At 30.2% G+C, this 16,595-nt stretch overlaps 1 protein-coding gene across 1 annotated transcript; it reads left to right on the top strand.

The window, feature by feature from the left end:
• Nucleotides 1-13,304: 13,304 nt before the first annotated feature.
• On the top strand, nucleotides 13,305-15,861 carry LOC123923772 (proteasome subunit alpha type-7). The gene is made up of 3 exons (XM_045976510.1): nucleotides 13,305-13,576; nucleotides 14,195-14,609; nucleotides 15,460-15,861. Exons 1-3 carry the CDS (start codon nucleotides 13,404-13,406, stop codon nucleotides 15,619-15,621), a joined length of 750 nt encoding a protein of 249 aa, XP_045832466.1. The 5' UTR covers nucleotides 13,305-13,403; the 3' UTR covers nucleotides 15,622-15,861.
• The last annotated feature ends 734 nt before the right edge of the window (nucleotides 15,862-16,595 follow it).

Genomic DNA, 16,595 nt, shown 5'->3' with positions numbered 1-16,595 from the left:
TAAAATATCCTTACATGAATTTTAATACTCCAAAAGTATCCTTGTGTTGCCTTAGTTCTATATAAGACTTTCCGCAGTTTCTTCGTCTTCACTGAAAATTGTTCCTCCGCTGATTCTTGCATAAAGGTTAGCTTTTTTATTCTTGCATAATTGTTTATTACATTATTCTTGTATATATACGTCGATTTCGATTTGTACTGTAAATTTTGTTATTGTAGTATTCTTGTACATGTTTTAAAGTTTACGGTTCCATTGACCGAAGCCTTCGATTTTGTATGGTCAGGAGGTAATGACAGTTGCTACTTTGGTTTGTTTGTTACTTTGATATTTTATAATTTGTGTTGCTCTTTTTATTTTTATAATGATTTTTTTGTGTCCTTTATGAGAATTTTGTGATAAAAAATCACTTTTATATATAGACTCTGTTTGGTAAAAATAGCGGTTAGCTGATAAGCTTGCTTATAGCTTGTAGCTTATAAGCTAAAAGCTATAAGCTACTTGAAATAGCATTTGAAAATAAGCTATAAGCTAGTAAAATAAGTTATAAGCTCATAGTAAAATGACTGTTATCAAACAGAGTTTTTAGCTTATAAGCTATAAGCTATAAGCTAGTTTTTTGGTCTTCCCAAACAGAGCCATAGTGTATCCAAACAATCTAAAAATTTATTTTTTATAAAAAGTTATTTTCATCTTGGTAAACAAACATAAAATAGCTTCTGATTTTTTGTAAAATCTCTAAATTATAGTGTCAAAATCACTAATTTTTTAATCTATAACAAACAAGCACTAAGTCAATTTGGATTGACTTATTTTTGAGCTTATACAAAACAATTTATGTAAATAAATAAGCTTTTATGCATTATTATAAACTTTTCTAAATAATTTATGAGAAAATAGCTTGTAAAAATATAATTTTTGTTAGTGAAAATTTTTAAATTAACATAAAACTTTATTTATTTACATAAATTGTTTTCATAAGCTCGAAAATAAGTCGAATTCAAACGGACCCTTATAGCTTATAGTAGCTTATATGCTAAAAAACTTACTCCCTATGTACCTAATTATAAGACCTTGTTTGGCCACTGCATGTACGTTAATGCATTATTTTGATCACTAATATCTTTAATTGTCTATTAGTAAAAATTACAAAAACTTAATATTTTAAAAATACTCATCAAAATAAATTGAACAGATCTTATACGCTAATATTTACATTTATATATTATTAAAAAAATACAATCAAAATAAAGTAAATAAATAGTATATTTTTCTCAAACAAAATCTTATAATTATGAACGAATGAATTTGATAACAATCTTTTAAACATTAATTTATAGCTTATTTTTTAGACTTATTTCAAGTAGTTATATGTTTTTAGCTTATTATTTTTTCTTCCATTTTTATCCCTTATTATTTCATCGACTTATAGCTAATAATAATCATGGCGAAAATTCTATGTTCTGTTATGCAAAAGAAAATCTACTGAGTTGAAAATTTTCTTTATGTCGAGCACTTGGTAACATGAGAGAACAAACATGTTATTGGATCAACTACGATAACAACAGTTATCACAGACTTTCAAATTTAAAGTTATCTGAATTTGAATACTACTTCATCCGTTTCAAATTATATGTCACTTTGACATTTTTACACATATTAAGAAATGTAATCGTTGTTGTATGAAAAAAATAAATTATGAGTTGATTTACAAAATTGTCATTTATTTATGGTATTGAAAAAATAAATTGAAGAATTAAAAGAAGAGAGAGTAATAAATAATTAAGGGTATAATAGTAAAAGTTGCATTAAATGTTTCATTGGTAATGTAAAGTGACATATAATTTAGTACAAATTTTTTCTTCAAAGTGACATATAATTTGGAACGGAGGGACTAGGGTTGTTAGATTTAAGATTCATCATGCTCTTTATATGATAATGGCCATGTTGCTAAATTAAAAGTCATGTGACTTTAGATGCAGAATTTTCAATTAAAGGTTATGTTCTATATGAACTCAAAATTAATTATGTTTACTGGACTAGCGCGCGGTGGTTGAATAAATTGAATCGTAGCTCTGTTAAAGAAAGATTTGGCAGGGAGAGAAAGAACATAACGTGGTTAAGAGGATAGATAAGATGATCCATTTTGGTAATGATTAATGATCGTATAATATAATTTAATCAATAGTCAAATAAAGTGGTACATGGTGATGGAGTTATTTGAACCCACCTTAGAAGTCACCCTAAAGAATACATATTATTTTTATATGCGAATAAAACTTGACTCGTGTTAAGTTATTTTTTTTAATTAAAATAAGCTTAAATGTATATCAAGTCTCCATAATTTTTATGAAAGTAAATTTAGATCTCTTAGTCCATAAAATGATATTTTGTAGAGTAAACTGCCAAATTAGTCCCTAACTTTGTAACTCACTCTCAAATAGGTCCCCGACTCTTCAATATCTCAAATTAGTCCCTGTTTTTGTCAAACGTTTCTCAAATTGGTCCCTACGTTAACTAAAAAATGCTATAAGTTACAAAACTAAAAATATAACCAACAAACATAAGTTAACGTATGGACCAATTTGACGGTCCACGTCAGCAGAGTTAACGGAGTCAGCAAACAGAAGTTAACAGAGAGACCAATTTGAGAAACGTTTGACAGAGACAGTGACTAATTTGAGATATTGAAGAGTCAGAGACCTATTTAAGAGTGAGTTACAGAGTTAGGGACCAATTTGACGGTTTACGCTATTTTGTGCTTATTTTTTATTTTTATTTTTGAGTCATTTTTTTGTCCAGTAGTCTGACGGCTAGAAATTTCACCTTTAAGATGGATAAGTGGGATGATCGGGGTTCGAACCCTGGTCCCCTTGCATATATAATAATCTATGAAGCACGTGTCAGCGTCAGACACCGACACATATGATTACACTAAATTATGTCATTTAAAAATTATTATCGGTATCGATGTGTTAGTGTCATGTCCGTGTCTACGTTCGTATTTCATAGTATATAATGCAATATCCAACAAATTGAGTCAAACTCATAAGTCATTATTTAATCATACATAGCACCATATACACACTCATACGTCGACATCAATAATGATTTGAAAAAATAACACCATTAAATGTAATCTTAAGTGTCGGTGTCGTGTCCGACATAAGACGGCTAATTCGAGGAGTGTCTGTGTTTCATAAATTATAATTTAGTGATGAATAAATTTTTTAGCTTTCGTCAAAAGTCTCTTAACTCCTAATTCGTCCAGTCTCGTCTCAGGCAACAAGAATTGTCTTGTCCAATTCCTTGTTGTTTTTTGCAAATCATGCTAATTATCCTGTCCAACAAGAATTGGTCCTCTTAAGCATGTCGTTAGGGGTATGATTTTAGTCTCATGCGTATTGTGAATATTCGGTTGAAGAGGAAAATTCACTTTATATGTTCTATATGAACTCAAAATTAATTATGTTTAGTGGACTAGCGCGCGGTGGTTGAATAAATTGAATCGTAGCTCCGTTAGAGAAAGAACAGAACGTGGTTAAGAGGATAGATAAGATTATCCATTTTGGTAATGATTAATGAGATCGTATAATCTAATTTAATCAATAGTCAAATAAAAATTATTATCGATGTCGACGTGTCAGTGTCATGTCCGGTATCTGTGTCTGCGTTCGTGTTTCATAGTATATTATGCAATGTCCAACAAATTGAATCAAACTCATGAGTCATTATTTAATCATATATAGCACCATTTATTAGACATACTTTTCAAGATAAAAGTACTCCGTGTGACTCATTGAAAAATATTATCTGTGCATGTTATAATTTTTCACTTTTTTTTGTATTCGATAATTATAAAATTTGAAATCTTAAAATATTAAATTTTATAGTCGCGTTTTTATTTATGCTTGACACAAGTCCGGATATAAATTTTGTAAAGTGATGAGATACACTTATATAAAATACAAGAGAAAATAACAAAAAAAAAAACATATAATTTATCTAGAAAGTGGTGTAAGTCTAAATGAAACAACAAGACTAATAAATGGGAAACAATTTGTTTTGAGTGAAATGAGGAAATCAGCTCAGGGAAATAAGTACCGATAAGAAGATAATTCCACGGAAAAGGAATGCATCAAGGGTAAAATAGTCTAAATATTCTCTTTACACCCACCCCTGCTCACCACCACTGGATACTACATAACCAGCAGCTCATCATCAAGCTCAATGTCTTCTATCTGCTGCGACATGTGCTGTATAAACAAAATCATTTTAAAAAAAAAAAATTAGATATCAAGATTTCAAAAAATCAATTCATTTTGAAGCTATTTCAAATAGATTTTCAAAAAAATCATTTTTGAAATACAACATTTTAAAAAATCGTGATTTTGACTATGTTTTGAACTTCAATAATGTACATTTATGTTATATGATGTCAAAATTAGTGTTTAAATATAGAAAAAACGAATACAAAAAACTGTAATATTTTGAAAATTGATTTTACAAAATTTTTTAAAGCTGAAACAAACGGGCCCTATACCTTAATTCCAAAATAAAAAGTAATAAAATAAAATAATTACCGCCAGCTGACGGGAAGTTTTGTGACCAAGTCCAAGGTCATCATCAGCTCTGATCAGAGTCCATCTACGCCCATGGCGATGCATTCCGACCCGGAGATTATTAATCTCCCTGGCCCTCTGAAAAGCAAGCTGGCCCTCTATGGCCTGGTGTTCAGCATCCCCGATATCACCTAATCTTCTCCACTCACGCTGTTTAAAAAGAAAATAAGAAAGATTGTTAAAAATTTTGAAATTTTGCAAATTATATGAAATGAAACTACTATTAACTATATTATTTATCCATCATTCCATAAATACTAATTTGAATGCGCTTAAAATAGACGATTGAAATATTGCTACAAGTAATATTTTTCATTAAATTTGACACAAATTAGAAGTTAATTCCATATATTTTATTTTTTGGTGAAAAAATTTGAACAAACATCGCCGAAAACGATGCATCTTCTAATGCACTTACGATGCGGCCGTACACGTTAATTAAAATCACACCGCAATTTAAAACCAACTAGTTAATTTAGAAATGGGACTGCTAATTTAATCAACATATAATAACACAACATTAATTATATTTCATAATATGTTTAAAAGTGGTAAAGTGACATAAATTGTGGTATGGATGAAGTAACTTGAATGCGCTTAAAATACACGGTTGAAAGATTGTTAGAAGTAAGATTTTTAATTAGATTTGATACAAATTAGGAGTGGATTCACCGGTGAGGGACTAAATTGAGCCCTCACCCTACAATCCAGCCAAATTAGGAGTTGAAATCCATAAATTTTTTTTTTTTTGAGAAAATTTTAACGAATGTTGGCGAAAACGTTCAATGCATCTTCTAATGCACTTACAATACAACCGTACACGTGAAATAAAATCACACCGCAATTTAAAACCAACTGATTAATTTAGAAATGAGACTGCTAATTTAATCAACATATAATAACCAAATGAGTTAAACCAGCATTGTGGGATTAAACTGGGTTAAAATAGAGTTACCGAAAGTTGCTCAGAAGAAAAGTTTTCAAGGTTTAGCTCCGGGTCAACTATGATTCTGATCCATTTGTTACTTTCATTACCATACCGCACCATCCCTTGCTTCAATGCATTAACTTGTTGAGCATCCATTTTTGAGACTGCCAGAAAGAAACAGAGTCAAACAGAGCAAGTAAATTTCAAACATTCCAAAAAACTGTTAAACAATTCTTCTTCTTCTTCTTCCTATTACCATACAGAACAAAAAACGTGTGAAATGTATAGCGTGCAATTTCATTTGTGCACCAAAACTTCAATAACAAACAGCAGCAAGTTACAACAACTGAATCAGCAGCAAGTTACAAAATGAAAACTTCAACACGAGAGACTTACAACAACTGAATCAGATTCCAAAATCAAATGAATATTTCAGTAGTAATGGAAATGAGTTAAAAACCAAACTAGATCTATATTTTTCTTGTGAAATCAAGTTTAACGGAATGCTTTGATTATAAAAAAAATAAAGTTTAACGGAATGCAAAACCATACGGTTATAGTCTTCGTACTAGGAAGCTTGGTGAGGAAGTAGGAAAATGAAAATTTGTTATGGTAGTGGTGCAAAAAGATACGGTTATAGTAGTGATTCAGCCAAGCGGAAATAGAGGATGCTAATCATTATGACTCCCATGTGGCGTTGGTATTTTTTTATAAGGACTAATATGCCCCTCTTCCCATGTTGGGTGGTGAGACTGAGAACCTCATGCAATCACTTTTTTTTTTTGGTTCAATAATATATATACATTAACGCAAGTAAAATTTAATTGGGACACTTGAAAAACTGGACAATACAATATATGATATACGATACAACGATACAAAATAAAATTTTAACAATTGTAATTTATGAAGTACAAATATAAACACGGGCATGAGACACGATATACACACTCATACGTCGACATCAATAATGATTTGAAAAAATAACATCATTAAATGTAATCTTAAGTGTGGGTGTCGTGTCCGACACAAGACGGCTAATCCGAAGAGTGTCTGTGTTTCATAAATTATAATTTAGTGATGAATAAATTTTTTAGCTTTCGTCAAAAGTCTCTTAACTCCTAATTCGTCCAGTCTCGTCTCAGGCAACAAGAATCGTCTTGTCCAATTCCTTGTTGTTTTTTGCAAATCATGCTAATTATCCCGTCCAACAAGAATTGGTCCTCTTAAGAATGTCGTTAGGGGTATGATTTTAGTCTCATGCGTATTGTGAATATTCGGTTGAAGAGGAAAATTCACGTTATATGTTCTATAGATATTGGTCATTGCTAACAACGATGAAAATTTCTTATCAATCATGAAGGTTCCCGAAAAAAAATATATAACAACAATTAGTGGCAGAATTAGAAATGAGCTGAGGTGGACCATGATTCACCCCCCAAAAGAAAATTACTAAAATGCCTTTTGTGGGTTTATAAAATTACTTGTGCATCATATATATATTTGTCATACACCCATCATTTCATCTCTTGCTCTCAAGCACCGTCACGAACAGTAAATGAAGATAACAAGTTTGTTGTTGTTTCTCTTTCTTGTTCTTGTTAATTAATTTACTTAACTTTAAGATCCAACATTATAACCATCTATATCTTTATTAGAATTTTTTTTTCCCCAAATTTCATAATTGTTTGATTTTGGCACCCGTAGTTTCCTAGTTTGAAATGCTTGAATTTAGCCATCTATGTTTACCCCCTTTTGCATTTTATGGTCCATCTTGACTATTTTGACCAAAAATCTGCTGACATGGTATTTTATACACGTGTCTTAATTTTTTTGGACAATATAAAAAGTTTATTATTTATATAAAAAAAATTAAAATTAGGACAGAAGGTCACGTTAAAAAGAAATTAAAATTAGGACAAACTGTTGTACCCCTCTCACTCTGTAAAATGTGGAGGGCCAAAATCAAGCAATTAGAAAACTTGGGGCGCCAAAATTGCATTTTAGCCAAAAAAAAATGGATTAAATATGTTTTTCTTCCTATAGTTTCCCAGAATTTTGCTTTTAGTCTATGAAGATTTTTTTTGCACTTTTTAGACCCTTGAAGTTTTTTGAGTCAAAATTTTTAGTCTCTACATTTTAATCAACTCGTGCACATCATTTGAATTTTTTTTTTCTGCGGTCATGTTTAATACATTATATGAATCTCTCTTACAAAAGTTTAATTTTTTTTTTAACAAGAGATGAATTAAATATGAATTTTGTAGTTTTTTGCACATAAAAATTCATAAATAATTTATCTTATGTTAAAAAATTCTAAATTTTATCGGATATGTTCTTATAATATTATAAACACGAATACAAAGAACCGTTCAAAAATGTGAAAGTATACAAAAGTTTGATTAAAGGTATGGACTAAAAACACTAACTGAAAAAACTTCAGGGACTAAAGAGTGTGAAAAAAATATTCAAAGACTAAAAATATAATTCTGCGAAACTATAGGAAGTAAAAACATATTTAACCTTTAATTTTATTAAATCCCAAGAAGCCGAAGGGGGAATAGGATTTTTTTTTTTGTCAATTTCAAGCTAACAATGATGTGGGGAAAAATGGAAAAGTGAAAAGAAACACTAACAAAATTACATTTCTATCCTCAAATTCTATTTTTTATTGAATTAAAAACAATGATTCATTTGATCCTAAATGCCACCAAATAAGTAGTGTCAAACGCATGTTGAGTTTGCTTTAGTGGCTTAAGCTATTATTTTTTGTCCAATCGGTGTAGGTTCGAACCTCATTATGCATATTAAATTCGACTTTTTTATAGAAAAAATGAAAAATTGTGCATGTTAGAATCGAACATATGACAATAAAAACAATAAGAATGTCAATTGACGGTGTGTATTAGCAACCTAAACCTTTAAATGGTGGCATTTAGGATACACAAATGATAACACCAAAATATAACAGTAGCCATTGATTTATCCTTCAAAATTTTAATGGCAAAGATTCTATATTTCTATATAATAACTTGGAGTAAAAAGTATGGGATTATCTTTCACAAATTAAAATAAGGCAACGGGATTCAATTTTATACCGACAACAGTACAAGACTTAAAATCAATCAATGGTATTATAAAAAATAAAATAAAAAATAATCAATGGCAATTTTATACTAATGTTGGGCATAAATTTGGTATTGGTTTATTTTAATGAAACTGGTTAGTCCAACCAATATATGGATACCAAAGCAAAGAATTAATTGCTTGAATTGATGATTTCCAGGGCTAACGTTCGAGTAAATCGAAGTGTCTTTTATTCAAGTTGTATTTGCAGATTCGAAAAGCCTTGTCGAATGAAAGAAATTCGTAAGTCACAAACTCAGGACGTCGAAAAGGAAGTTCGCAGAAGTGGGCCTTCGAGATTTGACCTAAACTATCAGCCCAAATCTCTCATTTGAAGTGAGCGCGCGAAAGAAGCGAAGCTGAGAACGTGGGCATCATGGGTGCAGCGAGATGGATTTTGGAGCGTCCAAATGATCAATAACAGTTACTTCATCATACAAGTATAAATAACTTTTTTGTTTAGAAAGCAGGGGTCGCAAACATTAAGATACAAATTCTTTCTTAAAAATTCCAAGTACTCAAGCTTAGAACGAACGGAATTCGACAAGAAGAATGTATGTGTGTTATGAACCATCTTTATTGTAATTGTCATTTATATTCAATGCAATTTACCTTTTCTGCAAGTTTATGATTTCTGTCTTTAATTTCTCGCATTAAACTCTGTTATCTCGAGGCGATTCGAATAGCAGTGTATTTACTTTTCTTTACAAAAACAAACCAAAAAACCATAAATGTTTGTTAAACTTTAATGAACATTCAAACGTTTTCTGAAATAATAAGAATAAGATTGTTCTAAGATTTCTAGTCGGTCTTGCGAGTGTAAAATACTCAAACTAGCGGTTGTTTACCACTTTTTTCACGTAAACAACAGACAACAGGTTTTTTTACAACACTTGATTAATATAGTACATGGGTTTGAGTTGTTGTATTTTTTTTAATTGAGTTGTACGTTATATAATTTGATACGAAGATCGAAGAAGCAATACATCTCTTGGTACCGTTTGATCCGGTTTTTTAAATTTTTTAATTAAAAGTTTGGCTAAACACATTTTTAATAAAACTATTAACTGTAAAAAGAAGATTTTTTTCAATATGCAAAATTAGATTAAATGAACTTTTAGGAAAAAATGTTGAAACCTACGTTTGAAAAAAAATCCGATTTTTTTTTGCAATAATCACGCTTCGATTCCTATTGAAGACTATTTTTATTATTGTTTTCATTATTAAGTTTGTTTTCATTTAAATATTATTGATACCCATTAAGATTAGAGGTTTATGGATTTATTATTGATACCCATCTCAGATTATTTTTTGCAATAATCCGGAATTTTTTCAATTTTTTTAAAAATCATTTAATATGTTATTGATACCCATCAATATTAGTGGTTTATGGATTTTTATTGAATACCGTTAATCTTTTTGGGTCTCAATAACACATCAAATGATTTTTTAAAATATTGAAAAAATTCATAGATGATATGTATAATATAAACTTTCAATTCAACGGTCGATTTTTTAAAATTCGTATTAGGTATAGTAGTGCTCATAACTTGTGCACAGTGAAAGACTTAATGAAGTCTTTCACCATAGAATTGACCGTTATTATTATATGATAATAACAATGTTTAATTTCATTTGTGCTATTATTCATTATGAGAGAGAATCTTAAAAGTAAATGATTAAATAGAGGTATTCAAGGAATACATTTAAATTTATAGGATATTAAATAAAAATAACTATTTACAATGTATTTATTTGATCTGTGTGATTTTTTTAAATTGTTCCTTATAAAAACGATCGGAAGGAGTATTAAATTATTTTGAACACTCTGGTACACATATTATGTTGATACGGTACACGACTTAGGTGAATGCACTGGTACACTATAATATTTAGTAGAGAAAAATTAATAAATACTATTTATAAATCAATCAGAATAATTCACCTTAACAAATATACAGGTACATATCCGCATAATATGTGTACAGAAGAATTCATCTTAATATTTGGTAAAATTCAACATTTAAAGAAAATGCACGTTTTTTAAATTATAAAATGCATTTAATTAGAGTATAATTTTCTATACCTTTCTTGTGACAAGATTCAAGAAACATCAATATGACAATATGTTAGGGTCAAAAAAGAAAGTCTTGTACTGTTCTTAACCAGAAAACTATTATCTACTTCTTGCAACAAGTTACCCTTTTAGAATTATTACCATTGAAATTTAAAATTATAAATCAATAGCTGGCGTTACTTTTGGGTATGGTACACAAATATTGTTGTGTGTGTATCCTGAACGTCACCTACTTATTTTCTATTTCTCTACTTTTTTTAAAAAGAAGTAGAGTCAAACACAATTTTGATAGAATTCTTAAAATAAGAAATGTCCTTTTTTTATAATGAAAACACAATATAAGTAACCTAAACAAAAGAATTTATGATTATTATCTTTTTTAAGTTGTTATTATTTTTTTTTTTAAGTTTATTATTAATATAACTAGTGTGTATACTCGTGCAAGTCACGGGGAAAAACCTTTTTTGAATTAAAAATAAAATACTTTATAATTATTTGAGACTGTAATATAAAATATCTTATAAAATTGTTTTCTGACATGATAAATAAGAGAAATGATTTGGAGTCTAAACTCTGAATATAAAGCCAATTGACAATAAGCTATAAATTTGCACAGTGACATGTTTTTAAAATTAAACAAAATACTAAATCTGCTCCTACAAATTGTCATATATATTGACATGGTCCAAGTTTATTTTAGGAGCCCAAGTACTTAGAGCATTTCCATCCTTTCCTTCATTCTCATGTTTTGCCACTGTGATATTAGTTCTAGCACCCTAACATTTATTGTCCATCAAAATTAAAAATACTATGGTCACCACTTGTGGTATATTGGCTCAATAGTGCAAAATCAATGATAATCCTACACAATCAACCACAAATATTAAATTTTAACTTTTTATTGGAGTCAACCTTTGATCCCACATAATTCAATCTGCCATGTAAAATAAACGTGCAAGAGAATTATCAACATTTTCATAGTTAAAGAAAGATAATAAAAAGGCATAGAGCATTTCAATAACTAATCAATTAATCTACTAACAAATTGCTTAGGGGTAATTTTACCATAATATAACTACTGAAAGTTTTAAAAACTACAGTAACAAATAGGATTAGGAATTGCATTGAACTAAATAGCATAAATCAATTAGTCACGTTTTTTAGAAAAGAGCTCAACACAATTTCTTAACCTCCAAAATGTGAAGATAATTGACATACCTATTGAAAACGGATTTGGATCCTCTCCAATTTTTTCTCTCCAATTCACTCTCCAATTATTTTTATGTGTCTTTCTCTCTCATCATTACTTGTTTATTTTTTATTATTAATTTCTCTCTCTTCATATGAGAGAGAAAGACACAAAAATAATTAGAGAGAAAATTTGAGAGAAAAAATTGGAGAGAATCCAAATCCATTGAAAACTAACTTAGAAGATACAAGTTTAAATAAATACGCTTAGGGTAGTGCTACTTTAGACTTCAAAATCAGTTATTCAATCCAAGCTGTCAACAAACAAAAAGAAAAGGTCAATGTTTTTTCTGGAAAGCACAACATCTTGGATTTTGTCACCTTAATTAAGATTTGCGAGTTTAAGTATCAATTGGATAAGATAGTCCAGTGGATGTTGATACTTATTGTTTTTATTGTCTTATTATCGATTCTAACATGCACAAATTTTCATTTTTTCTATAGAAAAAGTTGAATTTAATATGCATAATGAGGTTTGAACCCACGCTGGTTAGACAAAAAATAATAGATTAGGCCACTAAAGCAAACTCATTCTCTTTAGAAAAAAGTAGCTCTTTCATTAACTTTTTTTTGTGAATAAAAACAATTTATTTTTTTATCAGTATAAAAATGCACAATTCTTATTTTTTCAAAAAAAAAAAAAAACATAACTTTTTCAATTCAAAACAATCATTCATTGATTCTAGAACAAATGAAATATAATAAAATTCAACCTAGATGCTTAATAGATTATACAAACCCTAAACCACAAATCACAATCAAGAAATAAAGTAAAATTCAATAGATCAGACACACAAACCAAAATATGAATTTAGTTAAAACTTATATATATATATATATATATATATATATATATATATATATATATATATCCGTTTTTTTATAACCAAATTTGGATATGGATAACTTACTAAAAACCGGTTAAAATGAGTCACCATATTATCATTCTTACAGGAGATTATTGTATACCTCTTATGGAGAATGTATTCCCTCCATTGGAATTTTCTCAATTGTTACACATCCATCATCAAACATGAGAGAGAAAAAGAGAAGTAAATTTAAAGAAAGTCTCTTGAGTTATGATGTGTTCAATGAGAGAAAAAGATATATGGAAATGGAGTTGTAGTAGAGTTAATGAGACATGAACATGATGTTTCCCATAGATTTGAAAATTCGGAGGCTTTAAGCAATGAAGGGGGCGAATAGCAATTGTCTTAAATATTAGTAAAGTATGTCTTAATAAGAAAAGCCCAACGGCCCAACAAGAACTTCTTCTTGTTGGCCAAGCAGGAGTTGAACGCGAAAATAAAAGTTTATTTATAAAATAAAAAAAAAAGAACTTCACATCACTCTGCATAGCTTTGTTTGAATCAGAATCAGAAGGTAGAATAGAAACAAGATCAAAATGGCGAGGTACGATCGTGCAATCACAGTCTTCTCTCCCGACGGTCATCTCTTCCAAGTAGAATACGCTCTCGAAGCTGTTCGTAAAGGTAACGCCGCCGTCGGTGTTCGCGGTACCGATAACGTTGTTCTCGGCGTCGAAAAGAAGTCCACTGCGAAACTCCAAGACTCTAGGTTAGGTTTCACACTATTTCAATTTCAATTCATGCAATCAATAATAATTTGAAATTATTGTCCTTCGATTAGGTTTGAATTAGATGCAGATGCTAGGTTTAGGATTCTAGGGTTTAAAGCGTGATTGTCACTTGAATGACACTGTTTTGTACATTTAATTTAATTCTGAGACCTCTATGCTTTTAAGTGTTGTAGTTCTGTGATTTATGATGTGAATGATAAATAATGATCCGTTGCTTAGGTGCAAGCGATGTTTCATCCAATTACTGCAATCTGATTATGAATGATTTTTTATGTTGATGTGAATTTCGTAAATCTTGTTAGTTCCTTTTTAGAAAGTGAAAAGAAATAGGGATTTGAAATTTCTATTGTGTATTTAGATCTAGTTTGGATTGTGCATTTAGATTTTCATTTTGCAAAAAGCTCTTACTAGCTTGTAGGTATTTATAATCTATTATTATATGAGAGAAATTTTTAAAAATTTGAGATGCTGAAACTAATTTTAGATTATATGAGAAGCTGTTTTGTTTTAGAATTGTTACATTTTTTTGGTAATATTTCTTATTTTATAGAGGTGCTATTGAGGTTTTTTACAGTTGTTTTGCTTTTGTTGTGCAGATCGGTGAGGAAGATTGTTAATCTTGACAATCACATTGCCCTTGCCTGTGCTGGATTAAAAGCTGATGCACGAGTCCTTATAAACCGTGCCCGGGTTGAATGCCAAAGCCACAGGCTGACAGTAGAGGATCCCTGCACCGTTGAGTATATTACTCGATATATTGCAGGTCTTCAGCAGAAGTATACACAGAGTGGCGGTGTCCGGCCCTTTGGCCTTTCCACCTTGATCGTCGGCTTTGATCCTTACACTGGCTCACCCTCTCTCTACCAAACCGACCCTTCTGGTACATTCTCAGCATGGAAAGCCAATGCTACCGGAAGAAACTCTAATTCAATCCGTGAGTTTCTTGAAAAGAACTTCAAAGAAACATCTGGGCAAGAGACTGTTAAATTGGCCATTCGGGCTTTGCTTGAGGTGAGTTAATTTGTTCTTTAGTGTTTGTGAAAAAAGGAATACGCGAGTCTATCACTTAGTTAAGTTATTAGTTGCAACTTGTGCAACATCATTTTTTTTTCCTTGCTAGTAAATATTGGTGCTGTCATTCTCTGCTCATAGCATGTGTATGTCTTTTACTCTTCTAATGCTGTCAATGACCTGGTACTTTAGGTGAACTTTTAAGAGTCTCTTCAGTTGTTTATGTTTTCACTTTGCTAATTAAATGCATTGGGAGAGTCCTTAACATAATCATTTGACTGCAAATTAGGAGGAAGTTTAGGGTAAATTACCCGTGTTAGAAAGATATTCATATTCTTAATCTGAGTTCGACTTTTCCCCTAGTTTAATGAGTTGTGATATTAACTTAATGTGCATATAAAGTAAAGTGCTTCCAACAGTTGACCACAATGTGGTCTTTCCATTCCTTAAATCCTGCTATGGCCGGGCCTTTATAGCATTAAGTTCCCCACAATGTGGTCTCGCCGCTTTCTGATTCTTGATTGACACAGTAATGTTGTGTACAAATGAACATAACAAATAGTTGATATAGTAAACTTGCCATACAATACAAGACATATATAGCATTTTGTTTTGTAAACTATTATCATTGTGTAAGATTAAAGCATAAATCTTATTCACTATTACCCGTGTTTAATCTATGATTCATTATCTGTCGAAAAAAACTATGATTCATTATCTGTCGAAAAAAACTATGATTCATTAATGCCAAAATTTGCCATACAATACAGACACATAGCTTTTTCTTTTGTAGAATATTATCATTGAATAAGACAGAAGCACAAATCTTATGCACCATTTTTGTAATAAGGTTGTTGAAAGTGGAGGAAAGAACATTGAAGTTGCAGTGATGACCAAGGAGGATGGACTTCGTCAATTGGAGGAAGCTGAAATTGACGCTATTGTTGCTGAGATCGAAGCAGAGAAAGCAGCTGCTGAGGCTGCAAAGAAAGCTCCTCCTAAGGATACATGATTCTAGCTTTTTTTCGTTTTGTATTATCCAAAGCATAGGTGTTGGCTCTACTTATTGTAATCTATAATTTGCCATCATATCTGAGATTGAAACACAAAAGAGAGCTGCTGATGCTACACAAGAACTGCTGTTTTTCTATATTTGTTTAGCTCGTGAATTGTTGTTCTTGTTGAGTGTTGGACTAACTTAAAAATGACTTATTTTTATTGTTTTTTGGGCTATGTCATGTAGTCTTTCTCAGTTCAATTGCATGTTAGTATCATTCAAGTTTGCCATTGGAGTTCAATTTTAAAAATTGCATGCCTATGCTTTGTTTATAAATTTGTTATTAAAACATTTAGTTAGATTTTAAATATTCTGATATAAAAAATGATATACTTAACAAATCATGGTACCTCCAGTAAGAAAAATAAACAAATAATTCGAAGGTTTGGAAATGGGATTTGGAGGAGAAAAGGGAAAAGACAACACTTTCACTTGGTATGAAGGGATAAATAATAATAAGATAAAATTAAAGTCATTCCCTCCTTTATTTTTTAATCAACTCAATCTCATTATAAAAAAAAATAAATCAACTCAATCTCATTATTTTAACAATTTCAAACAAGGGAAGGACCAACCATGTGTACCCTTCAAATCAGCCAAATAACACGACTTAAGTTGAGCAAGGACATTGCTCATAATTTCACCGTAGAACTATGATCACAATTCATATTAGCACAACCATTAAGCTTAACATGTAATTTAAATCTTTGGTTAAAAAAGATTGTCCTTTCTATATCTTATTTTAACTAAATATTTGGCTGCCGTAAAGTATTGACTAACTAAACGTTTGACCCGTGCTATCGAATAAGTCTTGTAACATTAAAGATTTTAATATTACGTCTGTGATGAAATCATAAAAATAGTTGTTTTTTTTTAATGTCAAAATCTTCGAAAATTTCATAGATTTTAAGTAAATGAAAATATAATTA

This window comes from Trifolium pratense, linkage group LG1, assembly GCF_020283565.1.
Source record: "Trifolium pratense cultivar HEN17-A07 linkage group LG1, ARS_RC_1.1, whole genome shotgun sequence".
NCBI classification, from domain to species: Eukaryota; Viridiplantae; Streptophyta; class Magnoliopsida; order Fabales; family Fabaceae; genus Trifolium; species Trifolium pratense.
This window is presented reverse-complemented; position numbering and strand designations above follow the sequence as displayed.